The sequence below is a fragment of the Rhinolophus sinicus genome, chromosome 2 (genome assembly GCF_057876585.1).
Source record: "Rhinolophus sinicus isolate RSI-liver-muscle chromosome 2, RSI-T2T, whole genome shotgun sequence".
NCBI lineage: Eukaryota > Metazoa > Chordata > Mammalia > Chiroptera > Rhinolophidae > Rhinolophus > Rhinolophus sinicus.
The window spans coordinates 87,518,311-87,539,614 of record NC_142502.1 but is presented as its reverse complement, the minus strand read 5'-3'; the positions used below and the strand labels follow the sequence as shown (position 1 = coordinate 87,539,614).

The 21,304-nt window shown below is 43.6% G+C and overlaps 1 protein-coding gene across 2 annotated transcripts in view; it reads right to left on the bottom strand.

Moving 5' to 3' along the window:
- Positions 1-303: 303 nt before the first annotated feature.
- CILK1 (ciliogenesis associated kinase 1) overlaps positions 304-21,304 on the bottom strand; it is a 34,670-nt gene continuing 13,669 nt past the window's right edge. Inside the window, exons 5-13 of one of the 2 annotated variants that reach the window (XM_074333078.2) lie at positions 17,229-17,361; positions 16,388-16,559; positions 13,933-14,100; positions 11,556-11,876; positions 9,909-10,099; positions 9,644-9,792; positions 7,479-7,607; positions 4,890-5,012; positions 304-3,941 (exon numbers count right to left, since the gene is read on the bottom strand). In XM_074333078.2, coding sequence (XP_074189179.1) covers positions 3,784-3,941; positions 4,890-5,012; positions 7,479-7,607; positions 9,644-9,792; positions 9,909-10,099; positions 11,556-11,876; positions 13,933-14,100; positions 16,388-16,559; positions 17,229-17,361 — 1,544 coding nt within the window. In that variant the 3' untranslated portion in view covers positions 304-3,783. The remainder of the gene's footprint in view (positions 3,942-4,889; positions 5,013-7,478; positions 7,608-9,643; positions 9,793-9,908; positions 10,100-11,555; positions 11,877-13,932; positions 14,101-16,387; positions 16,560-17,228; positions 17,362-21,304) is intronic. The other variant, XM_019734666.3, reaches the window with a different exon arrangement.

The following is a 21,304-nucleotide window of genomic DNA, read 5'->3' as shown; positions in this document are numbered from 1 at the left end:
AGATTGTACACGAGCGTGTTGTGAAAACTGAAAACATAAGGTAGGCACTAATCATGATGAAATCAGCCACAGGAAGTTTTGACCTGCATTTTTGTTTTTAATATCCTAGTCACCTCACTTACTAAAAGCTAAATTAAAAAAAACAAGCAAACAAAAATTTACACATTGCAGGATAACTTTTCATACTGCTAAGTGTACACTTCTGCATTAAGGAGAAGTTACAAAGTATCAAAATTCCAAATTAGGAAATACTAATGTTATCTTTTGATGGAAGAACAGGAAAACAAAAACAGAACACAAATCTATTTTTCTTAAACCGTAACTTTATTTGGAGCAGAATTTTTGCAAATGTAGTTAACATTTTTAAACACCGTAGGGATGAACTATTCAAAAAGCAACATTTTATTTCAGATGGGTCTTGCGTAAGTGATTTTCTGTCCTCCTATCTTCTCACCATTATGAATATTTATTTGCTTTATAAATACTTATATTCTCAGTTACTCCCTTGTAATCAAATCTAGTGACTACACTGCTACCAGTGCTGAGATAGCTGAGATCAGAAAAACTGTTCAGGTCATTTTAAGTTCATATTAGCACCGTGTCTATAAGAAACTGGTAATACAGATTAATGTGATAGTAGCCTCCAGTTTGTCTTTGTAATGGTTTCCATGAAAAGGTCCTCACAATAAATTATATAAAATACAAGACTTTGGTTGGAAATTGTAAAAATAATTCTAAAAATTAACCACATATATTAAACAAACACGTTGCTACAGTATGCTTAAATAATATATAATAGTATGTCAAATGTTTTCTTATAAACACATTGCTTTTGGTCATGCTGAGTTGGAACATACAGCCTGCTTTCTTTCTTTTTCTCTCCTAAATGGCACAAAACAATGGCTTGATGGAAGGGAAATGCTACTTCATGAGAAAACATGGTGCCCATGAACTCCAACAGTACTGGTAGTTGTACTTAAAACAATTCTTGACAAAACAAGAATGGTTTTGTTTTACATGTGTTGCTTTGATTATATTCAATTTCTGATAACTCCAGAAGATGACAGAGCGTCAATTTATTAAGTGTATATAGTCCTTTTGGCAAGAGCTACGTCTAAAAAATTGTCTGAAAATCAATTTTCTTCTTATTTAAATCCTACCATACGTGAGCTGGGTGAGGGCTTAGAAATTCATGTGATTTCATTGTAAAATGAACAATCACACCAACAGTGGTTTTTGTGCCCGTGCAGTTTCCTTGCAGTTTCCATGTGTCCCCATCACTGAACCTTTGGGCACAGAATGAGAGCCATCCCTGTACCGTTTCCTGATGTCCCAGAAAGCTTTCTGATTGGAAATGAGGTATAGTCATGGAGGTACAATTAAACTCATCATTCATTGTGGTGTCTTGCAGTTCGTTTAATAATTCTACAGTGACTGAAAAATACATATGACGGGTAGCATTTATTTTCACTTAACAGGAAATGGTCACTATTCCCTTCTATAGTAAACGGCTTGTATATACAATTTGTCCTTTACCCATTTCGGGGAGAAAAAAACGAGTACTTTATAGGATGTTGCTAGTTCTTTAGAATTTACATTGTTTATTTTTCAGTCTTCTAGGTTTCTCAACTGCACATCAGCTTCTTGACTTTCATATGAATAATCACGTTTAGCTTCCCAAGGGAAGGTGTTTGCTGATAAACAAAGGAAAGCAAAAGAGAAAGAAAAGTGAAATATTTTCTGAATTTGGGCCCTATAAAAGTATTAGAAAAACCACTTTATATTGTGTAATAACCAGGTAACTAGGTTTTTCAATTTTAAAACATGTAATGATTTTAACATAAGCTAGAGTATCAAGAATATGGTATTCACAATCCATATGCTTCACTAAGGGGTATTTACAATTTAAACCCAGCTTTCCAGGCAAGCTGGGTAAGGGTACAGATTAACTTACTTTGTATACATAATACAGAAAGGGAAAATAAATATTAACCTCAGTAAAGGACTCATCTCGGAAAACACATTTTCTGTTGCTTTAGATAATGAGTTGAGACTATAATACAGAAATGAATTCAGCTTCAAGTTGTGCTTACACATACATATTTATTTTCTGAAGCTCTGCTGCCAGTTTGTTAACAGGAAAATGTTACCTATCGAACCACATCCATTATGTGCTTTTCTCCTGCCCCTAGTGATCATAGCGCTTGGTCAAGTACATGTTTGAATCAGATTCTCCAAAACAGAAATTACTCCCTGCTTTAGGTTAGGGCTCTTATGGTAATTGGTTCAGGCTACAATGTATTAATAGGACATCGAAGTAATAATTTGCCAACTTAATAGGTAGAACCACATCAAAGTGCCCATATTCATTTTAAACTATGAAAATGTCAATTTCGTATGGTTCAACTACCTCTATCCTGGAACCTGGAATCAAATGAGAGTAGCTTGAGCCCTGAGAGAATGAGTCAACACACTATTGAATTTATATCATGTTCTCTGCTGATGACCTTTCCTCTTGCCTTTCAGGTAACCGTGAGTGGAGGCACATGTGCCCTACAGAGGTGGATGAGAGTGGACCTTTTGTCTTTTTCTGTCTCCAAACTGGCTTTGTCATTTTCAAAACTGCTGTAAACATTCCTCTCAATGGAACAGCCGCAGCCAACAAATAGAGTTCTCACTGTTGAAAGAAACTACACAAGGGTTAAGAGTTTAAATGTGGCACACCATGACACTAACCTCATGGTAACTGTGACTTCCTGGGTTAAGTGGAACCTCTGCAATAAATCTTTTCTGCTCCCCAAACTGCCCTGAGATTTTGGCTGTGACAGAAGATTATTCATTGTCTGTTCCTCGCCTGGAGAACTGAGCTGAATGTAAATTCTATCAGTTATTATAATAAAAAAAAAATCTGCTGCTTTGAAACTTCACTTTTTGGTCATGCATTTTGGCAGGGATATCAGTTTAATTGACTATATGAACCTTTATGCGGAGACTTTTGTGGCTTGAAAAGCTTCCCTTTTCTGAGTGCTTATACAATCTCATTTCAAATATGGAAGAGATAGAATGTAATGGCATAGCATGGTGACGCCTGGTTTCATTTGGATAGCTCCAACCATGATGAAGGACGTTGTAAAATTTCAAAAATTATTTACTTAGAGTTCTGTCACCTGGGGAACAAAAACTAAACAAAGTGAATTACATAGCAGTACTTCCAGAATGGCACAATGGTATCAAAAAAATCAAACCAATAACGTGACATTGAGAAATGTCACGAAAGTCCAAGAAAGCCCCACGTGCTGAATGTGCCACATTTAAAATTTAACCACTTCACAAATATCCGCACACATGGAGTAAATAACCCTTTATCACGTAGCCTTAAATTGCACCCCTGTTGCAATACTGCGTCAATATTATTACATTTTAAAAAATCTGTATAAAATATTATCTGGAACCCCGAAAGAAAATCAATTAATCTTTAAAAAGTTTGTTACAAAGTTGACTGTATAAAATGCTAAAACATAATCCATATATACAAAATGCTGCAGTTTAAGAAAATAATGGGACCCAGTTTTAGAATAAAATAATTTTGTACAAAAACAGGGTATTACATTCAAACCAATATTTTCAAAAAAAAAACTTTAAAAAAGAATATTGAAATGTCTTAGATCAGAAGAATAACTATAAAGTGTTTGCTTTCACACCATCCGAAAGTGTCTCACAGGTAGAACACCAGCTGGCTGGGGGACAGTGTCCTGCTTCCTCCCACAAAGGGCTTCATGACCATCACCGCCGAGATGCGTACTTAGCAGCCCAGTCTGTCCGACCGTGCACTGGCTGGGCGGCTGGAGGCCGTGGGATCAACCCAGGAGTGCTTCTCGGCTGGGTGTGGAAAAAAGGTCGCCCAGGGTGAGGTCTCACAGCCTTCAGGGAAGAATAACCTGCTGGGAAAGAGAAAGGTGGGCCTGATCGGTAGGGGATCCATGAAAACAAAGTACAGATAAATGTATCTTGGTGACAAAAACATCAGACAAGGAGAGTTCAAGAGGAGCATTTGGTCAGGCCAAAAAGACTGGTGTCATTCCTGACGGACTCCTCTTTTTCTCATATCCCACTTGTAATCTGTCAGCAGATCTTATCGGCTCTACCTTCCCAATACAGCCCAACTCCGCTATTACCGCGCAGCCCAGACCCGCACCCGTCCTCGCCTGGATAACTGCAACAGCCTCCCTTTTGGTGTCCCTGCTTCCAAACCTTGTCTCCCCTTTCAGTCTGGTGACAACCAGCAACTTGAGTGAATCTGGAAGATGAAGTCAGATCACTTACTCTTCTGCTCAAAACCCTCCCGTGGTTCTCATGTTTCTCAGTCAATGACAACTTGCTTTCGGGGGTCTGCAGGGTACATGCCCTCGGGCCCCCTATCACCTCTCTGACCTCCTCTTCCTACTCTCCCCTCTTACTCCCATCACGCTTGTACTTCGTTGACTACGCCAGGCCCGTCCTGTCTCGAAGCGCATGCACTTCAGAATCCCAGCCTGGAACAGTCTCGGCCACACAGCAGGGCTCGCTTATTCCCCTCCTTCAGATCTTTACTCAGTGTCTCCCTTCCAGCGAGCACTTCGCTGGCCACCCTGTCTAACATTGCAGTCTACATGCCACACACCAACCCTCATAGTCCCTACTTCCTGCCAGCTTGAGTTTTCTCCTTAGCTCTTACACGCATCTTATTTGATTTACTTATTGTCTGCAAGGTATAAGTTCCACAAGTGACAGGGAGTTTGGTCTGTCTCTTTCACTGGTGGATCCTAGGTGTATATCATGCCTACAAAGCAGTTAGGTGTTCAGTAACTATTTATTGAATCAATTCGTGAATAATCTGAAATTAAACTTACCAGGGGAAGGGTCTGGAATAGGTGCCAAGTGTACCCTCTGCATAGCAGAATCAAGTTCTTTTTTCAGCAAGGAAGAGATATAGCTTCCAGCCAGCCCACTAGAACTTGTAGAGCCGGAACCAACTGATTTGCAAAAGCAAAAGCTCATTAGTACAAAGTCATGCGCACATGACACCAACAGGCGTAAAGGACAGCGGCGCAGAACAATAAAGAATTAGGTCTTTATTTTTAGGTGGGGAAACCGTTAGGATAAAAGCAGTGAATTCTGAGCAGAGCATTCCACCACACCACACTATCAGAAAGACTGGGGACGGGTGCGGAACAGGGGGGTGGGGATGGGGGGGGAACAAATGCAGTGCTGCTCCTGTAGCCCACCCCCAAATGGAGGATGGATGGTTGGTTTAAGAAAAGGGAAATCTGGAATTTTCTTTCTTTTAGTATAATCGGTTTAGCGTGTTCTGAAATTTGCTTTTTCCACTTGATAATAGAGAATAGTTATCCTCCCATGTCAGCATATACAAACTCTACACTATAGCTAAAACCTAATTCATTTAACTATTCTTTTGTTGATCGGCACACAGGTTACCCTACTTATTTCGCTATTACAAGTTCATTCTACGCTAAATATTCTTGTCCGCAATCAGAAAAAGTAACGCCTGTTAAAATAGCTTAAATACATTAACCTTTTCTGTCATTCCCATCTCGAGAGTACTTTAAGGGCTGGTACTGTATGCTAGTCATCACAGTATTGTAGGAAGCTAACGGAATGCCTTACATATGGCAAGTAATCAATATATACTGGATGGGGGAAGGAATCGCTCTAGAAGCCCTATTATTAAGGCTTAGAACGACACAGGGAATGACGAAGAATGTGACGATGGCCATTACACAAATGGAAGTCACAGCCATGGAGAAGGGAGTTACTCAGTGGTAGAGCTGCTCTGTGTGCTCACAACACAGAGCCTTCCTGGCAACCACTTGAAGTTGAGTGGCAACGGTCGTCTGCAATGCGTACGTGAGGAGCTGTGTTGGTCAGCTGGAGCACATTTTGCATTGTGGGTGACTGGACAGATATGAAGAAAAAGGGGAAGAGAATGTGAACAGGTACAGACACAAAGAGGGAAACACGCACAGACAACACACACAAGAAAAGATGCTCAACCTCAGCAGGAACCAGGACATGCAGGCTTAAGGCACAATAAGATGCCGTCTCACACCCATCACAGTAGCACAGATTTTACAAGCTCGATGGTCCCAAGTGGCAATAAGGATGCAGCAGGACTGCCATACCCGCTGGCCAGCAATTTGGCAATATCTGTCAAGTCGAAGATGAGCACACCCTTTAACTCGACATGTTTCTATCAGGCACAGAGAAACCCTCACACAGGAGCACAGCAATGTCCATGTCCACACACTCTCTGATAGCGGGAATTATAAACCACTTACGTGTTCATCAAGAAGAGAAGGGATAAATTAGGGTCTAGTAGAAGTAATAAATTAGGGTATTATGTAGTTACATATACTGTGTCTATTACACACTACATAATGTGATGTATATTCTATACATGTATGATTGCTACGTATATCATTATTAACAGGAGTGGAGATCCAGGACTATATGCATATATATTTTAAAACATGCAAAACCTTACCGCATCTCATGTATATTTTTTAAAAAGCATGGAAGTGATAAAAACTCAAATCAGGTGGAGAATGGGGGGAAGGAGAAGAAGAGGGCAAGAGAGGGAAGGCGGAGACCCTGGGCTTCATGTCTGTCTGCAAAGTTTGACTTCTTCCACTGGTGGTGGGCACGTGGGTGTTGATATAGTATCTCTTTCTATAGATGAACACCCAATGGATAAAAGCAAGAAGTGAAGCCCAGGTGCTTCCTTCACAATATGGAAGGGAAGGCAGCACAGAACAGGCAGGGGCTGCCTGAGCGAGGGAAAACAGTGTGGGAAACTGGTCCGCTGGGAACAGGGTTAGGCGGCCTGTAACGCGTACGACATTTATTTACCCATTACAGAAAGAGTGGGGAGGGACTTCGAAATGACCTTCCAGTCAGAAGTTCTGACGCCCTGGGCTAAGGCTGGGTCATCAGATAGAGGGGACAAGATGGGGGGGGCAAGGCAGACAGAGTCACGTCCGGTTCCCCGAGGTTGCCCACCATGCAGCAGGGCCTCAGAAGTCAGACTGCATAAGAAAGACTCTGTCAAGTTACTTTTGTCTTTCCCATGAGCCAGGGGAGACGGCTCTCCTCCCCAGCTACTGTTGAGGGCAGATCCCGTGGGAACTGGCTGAGTCCCTAGGACCTGCTGGAGAGAGGGGGGGAGAGAGCGAGAGACAGAGAGAGAGAGAGCGAGACAGAGAGACAGAGAGAGACAGAGAGAGACAGAGAGACAGAGAGAGACAGAGAGAGAGAGACAGAGAGACAGAGAGAGAGAGAGACCGGCCTGGAAAAGAGGCCCAGGGTTTTCGTAAGAAATGCCCTCATGATTCCACAGCCTGTACCCTCGCCTCTCTGTACCCATTCCGCCACATCCAGAAAATTTGCTTCTTGTCATTTAGGAGTTCATAATTATTACTCACCTGAATTTATTTTGCTGATTACTGACACCGTTCCTGAAGATTTCCCAGACAAACCAGAACTAGACCACGGGTTTGATGGAATAAAATCCTTGCCTGGTGTCGGGAGTATGCCATTTCTTATGTTTATTCCTAATAGGAAAGAAATGTTTTCAAAATGCAAAATATGTATGTAATCTTGCACCAGACTTCAGAGATGAAATTAATGCAGAACCCAATTTATCAAAAACTTCCTAAGGTTCAACAATCTAAGCAAAAATTAACCGTGAAAAGGAAAGATGTGATCTTCGGGTGTAATGTGTTGTCTCACTGTTGGGTGGCCTGAGAGAGGTCTATTAAACTTCTACCAACAGAGCAATCCCGTCTCTTATGTCTTGACACCCTCTAGTGCAGTCCTGGGCTTACTTTTCCTGGATATTCCCACTTGTTCCCCTTCACAGGCCACTGCCTTTCTGTCATCCTTCTAAATTCTTCTCTATCCCCTCTCCCAGCCTCCCAGCTCCGCAGCTCTCTGCTCTCCTCTCTCTGCGTTCTGCTCCCCGAGATTCCATCTTCTCACCTGACCTGGACCACCACTGCCATCGTGCTGAGGACTCCAGTCTGTACCGACGACCCTCACCGACCTCTCATCTCCAAGGCTGCCTCGACCTTAACCTCAATCCCCTCCATCTCAAACCAGACCACTTTCCCTCTCGACTGCTCACTTTCCCATTTGTGTCAAGCACGGCAGTTATGTTGCAGAACTGAAAGACTGAATTCATCTTACACTCTTCCTTCTTCCTTCAGAGCACAAAAGAAATAACTCTCCCATTCACTCCCTGCTCCCTTTTGCCTGTGGTGACTGCGACACAAGTCTTTGCCTCTCACACCTGGTTCCCTGCCATGTGCTGTCTCTTCTTCCAGGTCATCTGGGGAAACGTCAGGCTAATTCTTCTAAGACCGCCATGCCAACCCTGATGAAGGCTGGCAGTATTTAGCAGCCCAATTCCCGATAAAAGGGCAAGGAATTCAGTGTATCAGCGGGGCTTGCCATTCCCACCTCCATGCCCGCCCCCGGGACCCCAGCCTCAGCCCGATCCAGCACTCTGCTCACCTGGCCCTCACCCACCCGATGCACAGATAGAGATAAAACCATGACACTCCCCAATTAAAACCCTTCCAAAGCTTCCCCTTGCTCATGAAACAAAATCCAAATTTCTTATTAGACACCAAAAGTATGCCTCATACTACATCACCCTCTCATGCCGTGCTCTGGACACACGGGCCTCTCTGCCTCTCCTCTCGCAAGCTAATCCCTGTCCTGTCTCCGGGCCTTTGCACGTGCTATTTCCTGCCTGGTGTGCTCTTCCCTCAGCTCTCTGCACATTTAGTTCCTTCCCATTCGTTGTGGCCCCGCTGGGAGTGCCTTGCTCAGAGAGGCCTTTCCTGACCACTCTATCCCAAGCGGTGCCTCCTCCCTGCTTTACAGCTCTTTTAACGTCCATCACTAGCATCTGTACTAGTGTATATTTACTTGCTCAGGGTCTGTCTCCCACCACGAGACTACAGCGGCATGTGGGCGAGAGTACTACCTGCAGGGCTGCTGTACAGCCATTGCATAGACTGTGATATAAATGCAGCCCCTGGAGTTAGGCAACGTAGTGGCCCCGCTTGGCTACTTGTTCACCATAATATTCCTGGTGCCTAGCACTCTGGAGATGCTCAACACATATTTACCGACTGAATGAATTTGTGATTGGGTAACATTGTAAGTCTGGAAGATGGAGTATATGTAGAGAGAGGCTTGGGTACCCTCCAAACTATAGTGTTTACACTTCACCCCTGCAGTGCTGCCAGGTGGTGTGACCAAGCTCCCGTCCTGGCTTCCTGAGGCCACACAGGACTGGCAATGTCTGGTGCAGAGACTTCAGGTATACTGCCTGGCTCGTGCCCATTCCTCCCTCCTCGGGGGCTGGACCCAGTTTCTTCTACCACATTTCTTATCTTTGGCAACTATCTAAAATAAAAATGTGAGGCCTGGGCTTCAGCAAATATTTTTATGATGTTTGCCACCAGTTCTGAAGGGAAGCCCCAAGCACTTGCCTTCCAAACAGAATCTCTGTGACTATGTGATTCCAGGGACATGCTTTCTTATCAGTGAAGAAAGAAAAGGCAAGCATTTGGCATACCAGGCAAGTATCGGGAATGCTTCAGGTAGTGCTGCTTGGCCGCGGATCGCAGGGTCGGCGTGTCTCGCCTCTGGTATGACGACTGGGTGGGGGCGCTGTTTCCGGTCCCCACAGGCTCAGAGGGCTTCAGGTCCAAAACGCTTTCAAATCTGAAAGGGGAGAATGTGGCTTACGTCACACGAGACAGACAGCATCGTCCAACAGATAAAGATCACCTCACAAAACCCACGTCCAGTCCGTTTACAGAGAGAAGCCACACACTTGCCTGCAGAGGGTCTCATCGCTCTGTCTTTTCTTGTTTTTCAGGTCAATCCTGCTGAGCGATGGACCGAATTCCAAGTCATCCAAGTCAGCCCAATCGTCGGAATCCTTTGTTGACCTGGAAACGAGACCCCACCTCCTCCTACTCTTTGGCTTGATCTCACCGTTTTTGTGCTCCAGGCCAGCTAGGATTTTCTGTGTATACAAGGAGAGGAGAAAGAGCAGTATTTGGCATTAATGGAGCTCATCTATGAGTAAATCCCATTCTGAACTTTCTTGGTCATGAAAAAGCAGGTCCTGGGGCATATCATTCCCTAATGAGCACCGCTTATCTGAAAGGACAACTATGGGAAACACATTCCCAGGCCTCTGTCTCTCACCTATCCTGCAAGGATGACATCAGTTTTCATCCCACGAGGACACTAAGTTGTGTAAGGTTAAAAAAAGAAAAGGAAACTTAAGGTTCTTCTCCCATGCTAGAAAGATAGCTGGATTCTTATTCAGGCCTCATCTCCGAAAGAGCTAACATGATTTGTACTGTCATAAGTAAAGATGTAAGAGGTATAGTTAAGATATCAGTCATCCTGCTCTTTTACAGAAAACAATGCAAATGTCTCCTTTGGCCTCTTGGCAGACCTGGATACTATTTAACTACAGAATTAGCTACAATAAGGAATTGCCAAACACACACTGCTTCCAAGGCATGGGCTGGGGTACAGCAAACAGTCTCGAGATACCACCCTTGCAATCTCATGCAGTATCTCACCTTGTACTGGTTGGGAGCCAGTGCGCAGCGAACGAATTGACAGGAAAAGCATTACATTTGTATAAAAGTATCAGAAAATCAGCCCCTCAGGCAGCATTACAAAGCGAATGGTAACTAGACTTCCTCACCAGGTTATCATGTTATTGAATCTAACACTCATTGCTGCCTTTGAACCCCAGCCCAAGAGGGAAAGAAAGATCTGGGCTCAGTGAACAGCCCAGCATTCACCGTATCCATTGATGGCATAAATGGGACTAAGAATCTACAAATACGAGTATGGCGCTTTACGATTTTTCAAAGCATCTTCATAAGCAGCAGGATCTTTCATCCTCGTGAATAGCCCTGTCTGGTGGGCAACACAGCTTTACGATCTTCCTTTGACAGACGAGGACACTGAGTCCACAGGGATCAATAATAACAATGACGAACATTCGCTCAGTTCTAACGAGGGGTCAGGTACTATTTTGAATTCAAGTACTAACTCGTTCTGTCCTCAAAAGAATTCTATCAGACAGGTGGTATTATTATCCCCATGGTACAGAGGCGGAAGTGAGGAGCAGAGGCCAGGTAACTTAACACAGGGCGACTGAGCTATGAGACGGCAGAGCTGAGATGTGAGACCCAGGCAATCTGGCGGCAGCATCCAGGTCTCCAACATCACACTGCAGCCGCCCCCACAAGTGGCACTGTGATCCACAGGCACAGCCAGACACTGAATTTAGACCTATAACACTGAGGGCAAAGCTCTTCTCACAATTCCATGATATGGCAAAGATACATTTATTACAATTAGACTTTCGAAAAAGAAACTATGTTACATGGTAAGTGGGGGCAGAAGAGGAACCGTCCAGACACAAGGCTCACTAGTGAATCTCTGCTGCTTACCACCTGAGGATTCTTGGCATGCAGCGACGGGAAGAGCACTGAGCTTGGCTTGTCCTCAGGAAGACGGCTCTGGTGATCTGTCCTGGAAGCCTCGGCTTTGTAGGGGTTCATGAGATGCTGAGGGGGCTGGCTGGCTTGATGTGGTCTCGAAGAAATCCGTGTGTGTGGTTTGGTTGGGGGCTGGGCCGGAGGGACTGGCTTAATGTGAGGAGGGGGGCCTGCCTTTTCCAGGCCGTCCTTCTGGGATTTTCCGGAATCCTGAAGGCTCTGTGTGGTGCTGCCCAGTGGGTGCCCAATCTGGAAGTAAGGATATCGAAGCGCCTGGAATGTCACAGAAGGCTGCTTTAGGAGAAAAGTCTAGCCGGGAAGGTTACCACCATCAGGCTCACTGGGCCACATTTCCTGGGACCAGTTTACTACAACTTCTGAGCCCAAACCACCTATAAAACAGCACCTTGAATCTATAACAGCAGCTGTGATTCTTCTTATCTGAAAGATCAGCTGATGTATATACCAAAAAGTATTTGGCTAGAGCAGCCAGTTACACTGCTATTACCTTTACCACTTCTGAAAACTATTGTGTCGCAACACAGATCCTGGCTTTGTAACTTACTTGCTATGTATCTTAAATATAATACTTTACCTTTCTAATCATCACTTCCCCACTCCATAGAAAGAGAAAAAAATAATATACAACTGAGAGTGCCAAACGCAGTGATCCTAGAGGACCCTGACGAATCAAGTGTAAAACAAGCAGGTACATCTGCTTTTTACACCAGGAACGCCAAAGTGCACAATACACGACATAGCTGTACCTGCCTATTAAGAACAACTGACAACTAAATCTTGTTAGTTGTTCTGAATAATCACGTTTTCTAGATAGCCAAGGGATAAATCTTACAGGACTGGGGTTGACAATTCTTTCTGAAATATTCCCTGTCTTCCCTAATGTTTTTGAATGGAAACCATTGAACATAACATCACCTTTCTTAGTGACTCCGGGACGGTTATACACATCTGTAATAATTATAGATAAGGCTGCTTCAGACACAGAGGCAAATAATGTGGATTCTCTGGTACAGGTCCTGGACCCTGGCATCTAACATGAAAAGCCTTCTGGGTCGTCCCAAGTATTATGCAAGTCTCAATTGATTTGGGGGTATTTTTAGCTTTTTTGATGCTATTCTTAAAAGTACACATTGCTCTCTTGGTTCCTTTTTAACAGAAGCTTTTTCTTTTCATCTCCTGCGTACATCCTTTCAAAAACTGGGTTCATCAGAAAGCTTCCTTCCTGTCCTGAAAATATTTCTGAATGTAAAGTCCAGAAGTACATTTCTGAGCATTTTCCAACCCTCCTGAGCCATCCAGAGTCTTGTGGTACCAAATTATGGCTCTTTCTTCTTTGAGCCTTTGGAAAGATGCTTTTCTACAATTCCTTAATTCGCCAACCATCATCTCTCCAGCTCTCACAAATTCTAATACCACACTGGCACTGCCTTCAAATGTCACTGTCACTTTTGCTTGGCCAAATCATCGTCTCTGATTAGACCTGGTCACCTTTTTTATTATCTGAGCCATGTGATTGTCAATGAGACCAGGCGAGAGAAGGGGCCGGACACAACGAATGCAAAAGGTGGCTGGCAGGAGGCACGTGAGTGGGGGAGCTCACAGCACCACCGTGCCTCTTTGGGGTGCATTTTATAACCTAAGTCAAAGTGGCCTAGGGGAGGGCAGGTTGAGCAAACCGGAAGTGCGGAGTCATGCCATCTATCTGAGTGAACTGCACTATCTATACCAGTTACTGGATGAGTGATGAGGGCAAACTGCTTCAACTTTCTGAGATTCAGTTTTCTCGTTTATAGAGTGAAAACAGTAACGCCTATCTCACAGAGTCTTCATGGGGTTTGAACCACATAAAAATATACTAAAGCATTTACAAACTGTAAAGTGCCATAAAATGCTAATTGCGGTTATTATCCCAGCTCTGTTGCTCTCTCTCTGTCAGATGTAAAATAAGTGAGTTGGATGTTACAAGATATTTTCAAATTGCCTTTCAACCACCAGTACTGTCTTATAAACAAACCGCTACATAATCTTACCTCGTATTTCCATTTCCACATATATGGTGATAATAGCGTATGAACTCTATGCCAATTTTCAAAGCTACTATGTTGTTTAAACCTTTAATACTTTAACTATACACAGCGAGTTTCGAATTATTTCAGTTCATATGCACAATATACCATTACTGGCAGTCAATACTATTTTTCACCCATAATACCAAATAAAACACTTTCTATGAGATTCTTCGGAATTAGTCAGAGTTAAATATGAACTTCATAAGAAATGCATCAAACAGAAGAAAATGGAAGAAAACCTGACTAGCTGTTGGCCGTTTCTTGGGATCCCACTGAAGCATGTCTCTCAGGAGTTGAATTGCTTCACTGCTAGCATTTGGAATCAGGGTCTTTAGGTTATTGGGTACACACTGGGGCCAGCGGAAGCTCATTGCATTTGAAAGTTGGTAGCCTTCAGGCCAGTCGGTCTGAAAGAAGGACAAGACAGAAAACCTTGCTCAGCCAACTCGCTGTGATAGGTGTTTACACTCTGGCATGTGGGCCCGTCACATCACGTCATTACCACGTCCATCTTCACTATCGCGCCACCGTGTGTGACGAAGTATAAGAGGATGGTAATGGAGAGACAGAGAACATGATGTCTGGGGAAGAGTGGGAAAAATACTAACTTTGCCACCAACTTGTTTTGTAACCTTAACATAAGAGAGTTCCTCCCTTGAGATTTAGGGGTTGAACCAAATTAATATTTTCGCAATTGTGTTCCATGAGACAGAAGTTTTAGAAACTGCTAATAGATTTTTTTTTTCAGGGAGGAAAAAACAAAACAAAACATCTTGTCCTCAGTTAAATAAATTTGGGAAACACGACATGTTACTATATCCCCGTCTTGATGACTAAAAATATATATGCTGAGAAACCCAGCAGTAAAGACTCAATCTCAAGCTCTCCGTTTTTTCATCCATTGTACCTATGGGACACTAAATGCTGGAGTGAATGACAGGAAAGGATGAACAAATTATCTCTACGGTCCCTTCTAGTTCCAACACTCCACTATTAATATTTCACAAGACACATTCTGGTGTGATTGCTTTTTTATTTTTATTTTTTTAGCTAAGTGTCACAATATACAGCTTATATCATTCATTCACTTAGTTACTGAGTGCCTACTACAGGCTTAGTGTTGAGTATCCAAAAATAATCTGGTATAAAGCCTATCCAAAGGAGAAAACGAGACATTTATTTAAAAACCACAATACAGAATAAAAAATAACAAAGGTCACAAGAGAGGTACAGATACAGCTATCCAGAGGAAGGAGAGATTCCAGCAAGAGACTGGAAATCTTGAAGAGGTGGCATTAATGATTCATTCAAATGACTCAATATTTTTTTTCTGAGGGACTGGTCTGTACCAGCAATGGTGCTAGGACCTGGAAGAAAAATAAACATGAGATAAACCCTTGCCCTGAGTATGCTTATGGTCCAGGGAATAGATATATATACAGATAATTATAATAACACAGAACACAGCTGAAGATGGAGAGGAGATTAGAGGAACAGTGAGGAAAAAGATAACTGGGGGCCTTGGAAGAAGAACGGGATTTGGGTATGTGGAAGATCTTTGGTCGGGCAGAGAGCACTGTCGTGAGGGGCTTCCGGGCACACAGGGAGAGGGGGTGTGCAGGTACAAAGTAGGGGACAGGGGATGACACTTAAGGGGGTTGGGTGACGGAGAGTCAGCAAATATTTTTAGGAGGAAAGGATGGTACCAGATCGGTTCTTAGGAGGATGAGCAGGCTGCAGACTAAAAGATGAGCTGGAGGGAAAAGACGTGAAGGCAGAAACAATGAGACTCCCAGACGGGCAGGGCAAGCATGGCCCAGCCTGTGAGGGGGGGACTCCGGATGAGGGCCGTGTGAGATACTATGCAGCGACAGTCAAAGGATTTCAGGACTGACTGCTTCCTAAAGGGGAAGGGGAAAGGGGGAAGGGAGTAAGGAAAAGAGAAAAGGTCAAACAGAAACAGACTCAAGGCTGGGCCTCTGGGACTATGATGGGACCACAGACAAAAATAGAAAAGGACAGAAGGAAGCCAGTCGGGGGGATAAACAAAAAGCAATCTGGTACACCTTAAACTTATACAGTGCTGTGTGTTCATCATATCGCAAACTGAAATAAAAATATATAAACAAGCAACACCTATGTAAAATAATAAAATGTATAAATTCAGAAGCAGAAACATAAAAGTGAACTGAAATATTGAACACAATACGTAAGGTGAGAAGAAGATCGTTGTACTACAACATTCCTTGCCGATGTGTTTGCGTTATTTGGAACAAGTTAAAAAAACAAAAGGGGGGTCAGTCACGCTGAGTCTGAGGTGACAGTGAGGGCAACAGCAGAACAGACAACTGTAAATATTGTGGGCAACAGACAGCTGTAAATATTCATAGGTGGAGTTATACACGAGGGAGGGGAGGGCTACACTTAGGAGACTTCTGAATAGGTTACAAGCATCGCAGCCATGAGAAGAGACAAACTGCAAGGGAGGTGGGAGTCCATAGAGAAACAAGCAGAGGGAGCCATGACAAATATGTGTGCTCCTTAAGCGTGGACGGAGGGAGCAAAGCAGCCGTCTCTGAAAACTGGGCTGTGGAGGATTCGAGACGGTGAGAGAAAGATTCCAGAATGAGCAGGTGCTCAGCAGTGCCACTGGGTGGCGGCTTTGGCCCACAAGCCTGTGTCCCACATCGTTACCTTTTTCGGTGTCCCCAGCACTTGGCAAATTTTGAAGATTGTGTCAATTTCACTGGCCCCAGGGAAGAGCGGCCTGAGGGTGTACACTTCGGCCATGATGCAGCCCACGGCCCACACGTCAATGGGGGAGCTGTAGTGGGTGGACCTCAGCAGCACCTCAGGAGCCCTGTACCTGCGGGGAGAAGGGACCACTGGTTAGTGCTTCTACCCACCAGAAGTAAACGACATGCACAATCAATTCTCAGGGACAGCGTTTACGTCTTTCTGTTTGCTGTCTAGTTCAGTGTGGTACATGGACCCATGAAGGTCACTGCTGTGGCTGCGGCCATCAAGTAGCGCATGTCCACCTCACAGTATTTCCTACTGAGGATTTCACTCCAGGAAATCATTGGGAAACACAAAGAGTGAGCGTGCAGATGAGGAAAAGAGAGCGTGAGAGAGAAGAAACAGAAAACTTGTGTGCAGGCTACTGCTTGGCCATGGCTAACTGCTTAAAGCAAATGCTTAGGCGTCTGAAAGTTTTAAGAATAGCAATCAGCTGGTTTTTCCAGACAGGTCTTTGGAGAATCTCGTACACAACTCTTTTAGGAAACGGTCTTCAGGAAGGCCTAGATACAAAATATTTATATTACAGAAAAGTACAATGGACTTCCTTTTAACATTATTTACCACACAAGCGTTTAAACCATCTACAGTGCCAACATACCTACAAATAAGTGTTTCAAACTGCACTGTTTCTCTGAGTGAAAAGTGAGTATTTATGACATTAATATTATCCTCAGAATAATGGTATATTTTTAAAGAAGCATAATTCAATAGTTTTGAGGAGAATGGTATTCACCATCTGGTGGATACATAGTCGGTGTACGGAGGTCTTGATCGGATTTCTCGGGCCAGTCCAAAGTCTGCAATTTTCACAAGTTCTGGTCCCATGCAGAGAAGGTTCTCCGGCTTTAAGTCCCGATGGAAGAATCCTAGAAAGACAGTGGGAAAGGCATCCACATGCAAGCTTGATCTTCTGCACGACTCTGCAGCTGGATTGTTCTTTTCACAGCAACCATAATTTGAAAAGGAGTCTGAAATGACACTGAAGACTCTATACATTCATCCCACTGATATGTAGAGTCGCTGGGATTTCACAAAGGACTGCATTCATTTCCCTTTGATGAATTCAAAATGTAAAATAATTCAAAAGTCGATCTTCATCATTTTTCTCTAAGAAAGAAAATGCCTTTTAAAATATAAAACCTCAGTTGTGGGCTGAGAGAACTGCAAAAGATACAGTCGCTCAAGGAAAAAAACATCATGCCTACCCTGTCCACATCAGCCACAAAGAATCTGAGATTACAACTATTTCCAGACAATCATCTGATGGGTACTGAGAGTTTATATCACCACAAAAAACACAATTACAATTTTTGTCAGAATGAGAAACAGGGATTTATGAATATGACCAACTCATATCTGAGGTTCTGATGTGTGTATTGCAACAGGAGTTTAAATGTTGCCTAAAGAAGAAGTAGAGATACAGCTGCAGCTCCCATCATGAAAGGCTAAGTTCACTGATCAAATAGGAAGCCTGTCTCTGCTACAGCAGAGCTTTGGGGTATGTGCAGGAAACAGTCAACACGCCAACCTCCAGATGCACTCAGACCCCACTGGTCAATGGTACATGCCTCTGAAAACCCAAAACCTTCCACGTGCAGACAGCATCCCTGACACAGACTTCATACGACGTGACTCTAAATCGCAATGGAACATCCAAACTGGAAACACACCTCTGTGAAGGCTGCCAGTGGTGTTATCTGTTATGTGCTATCGTTCTCATGGTGAAAGTCGGATTCTAACGAGCACATTATGGGAGAAATGAACAGCAGTCCCTCAAGAGCTACACTATTCCTCAACCACCTCCCGGCTGGTGATACTCAAACCTACATCTCTAATATGTTTCTCCACCCTTCTCTAGACCTACGTTTCTAACAGGATAGAAGCTGGGTCGCTGTCATCCCCACATCAACCTGTCCTAGACCATCTCTCCTTCTTGAACTTTTGATAAAATATCCAAATACCTTGTAGTTCTGTTGGATCCACCTTTCTCCAGACAGTTGTGGAATTGCCATATTTTTCATCAATATATCTCATACCTGTCCCGTTTGCCTTTTCTCACTGGCCCCTCCCAAGTCCTTGCTCTCACTGCCTCGCCCTGTATTGCCACTTTCTGGCAGGCCTTCCTCGCTCCAACGTGTCTGGATTCCCACACTTCACGATCATTTAAACACTGTCTTTCCCTCGTCACTGTCCCATCCACAAACACACCCAAAAAATCCTTCCATGGCTCCTTTTTAAATTACTTAACAAGCCTGAATTCCTTTCAGTCTATCTACAGAGACAAAATTATTTTCCAGTACTTACCATCAATCATGTGTAAAATGTGTTCCAATCAGGTAAAAAATTCTTTAGGCTCATTTTATTTATTTCCATTAACAATGTTGTGCCCTCGTATGTTTTGTCTACATCAATCCCAATTGTTGTCATGCTTCAAGACCTGCTTTGCGTTTCCCTTCCTCCATGAAGCCATTATAATATGCTAGCCTTCATTCATTCAACCAATAAATATTCACAGAGAGCCCACTCCATTCCTGGCTCCGCGGATTCAGAAGCAACCCAAAAGGACATGGTTCTGGCCTTGGTGGATGTAACAGGCCCTTCCTTCTGAACTTCAGCAGAGCTCTATCACGTACAGGCAAGTTAACCATCTCTCATGCAGTAGATGTAGCACTTTAAGGGTAGAGGCCACAGTTCTACTTCTTCCAAATGTCTAGCACTGTGGCAGGAACATGGTGGCCTCATAACATATTCTTATTGAGCAAAGGACTTGAAGAGATTGGTAGGGAACATGAAGAAGCTTACCTGGGCCACGTAGGTAGGGGCAACAGAGAGACCAGGGCTGTTGGGAGGGTGGGAGGATGGAAACCTCACAAGACAGCAACTGAGAGCTGAGAGAGAGCAATAACCCTGAAGCAGTGTGGGAGGCACTGAGGTCGTAGAGTGGGGAGTTCTCATCACAGAGGGCGTTCCAGCTGGACTAACCTACTTTGTCAAGGTCATTTCCCCAAAACCCTCTCTGTTTTAGAGGACAAGGAGGGTGATCGTAGTGGGGTCATATGTGAACACATACTAGATGTCATGCATCATGGAAAGCAACGGTGTTTTAATAAACCAGGATATTCCTCTCTGCTCATCACTCTGAAGACATCAGAGCTTAGTGCTAGGTCAAGTTCCAAATGAATAGTATTCTGACAGATGATGGGTCTGTACGGTGAATGGCTGGCTAAGACAGACAAAGTGAATGCAAATACAGAGCCTAGGACCCAGTACACACAGAAGGGCTGAGGTACAGAAGTGACCGCATACAATCAAGACCACAGGTGAGGGGAGGAAGTACTTCCTCCCCACCAGCAAGCTGCTTCTATTTTCCATAATCTGAGGCACTGAGAACAAAGGACTTAGACCTGGCTTAGACCAGAGGCAGGCACAAAAAGTTTTCTATTTGTACAGCACATGTGAATGTACGTACGTCTGTGTATGTATACATATGAGTGTTTGTATATGTGAGTGTGGGGAAGAAAATCTCTATATATATTCCATTGCTTCAATCTTCATCCTGCCATTGTACCAATATATACACCTAGTGGCCTTCCTTATACTAATTCCTTCAGTATCCTAACCAACTCAAGAGTAAATGAAACCTAAATTATAGCAAGGACCTAACTTGAGGTTGTCAACTCAACACATTCAAACAGTAATTCAGTATTAGCCAAGAATGGCCTTTAAAATGAAAGAAAAGAATTTCTGCTGTGATTTAGTTTGGAAGGCTTATTCTCAGCCTAACTGAATATAGATGATCCACACCCACCAGAGTGGGCGAGGTCGTTCTCAGACTTAGTGTAACTGAGTCGTTGTGTTTGGACCCTCTGTTCCTTAGGGCACTCTCCAGCTCCCAGGGCCTGACTGCACGCTCCCATCTTGGAATTGACTTAAGAATGTGTAAATACACACACAGTTGTTAGTCAGTGATCTTTTGTCTGTGCATCCAGGAAGACTTCCGTGGCCCCGGAAACTGTATGAACCATTTGACAGACCATGGTCTCTCTTCCTAAAAACTCAGAGCATTAAAAATACCCCAATGAGAAAAGAAATGGCAGACCTTGTTTTCTTACCGAACAGATGGGAAAAGTGAGTCATGGGCGGGGGTATGAATTACTCACAATCCTATCAAGAAATGTGTCAGGGCTGTCGTACCATGGAGCTCTGGCCTGTCCCTTGAGCCACATAGCTAAATCTTGATTTGTGGTCCGGTCCTCTCAAGTCTTGATTGATGCTGCTTCTCCTCTTCGACTCTCTTTTTCTCCTCTAGTTGCGCTAAATTACTCCTTCTAAACTTCTGTGGCATTTCTCCTATAATGAGTCATTTGTCCTCCAGCCCCTAAGCTGCACTGCAACTTCCTCTGCCACCATCTGTAACACCCACCTCAACACACTTGCATCGTCTCCCTGTTCTGTTCGTCCTAACACATCGCCTTATACAAGTAGCATTCTTACACTCCAGATGACCTTGTACCCTGGGTCATACTCCCGTAAACACTTGACTATCTCCTCCCATCAGTGAAGTTTTTATCCTTTCCCTCACTGTTAACTCATCTTTAATCCTACTTCCTCAGAGACCATGGACACTAATGAAAGGAGGAGAATGAAGATTCTGATTCCCCATGTGTCCCTCTAAGCAGCTTTCCTTTCTGTGGATCATACTTCAGTCCCCAAATGAACTATCAGCGGGAACATAGCTAGGAAAAAAATTAATTGCAGGCTCTTAAAAATGACTGGTGAAAACTGAATTTGTCAGTTGACATATGTTGT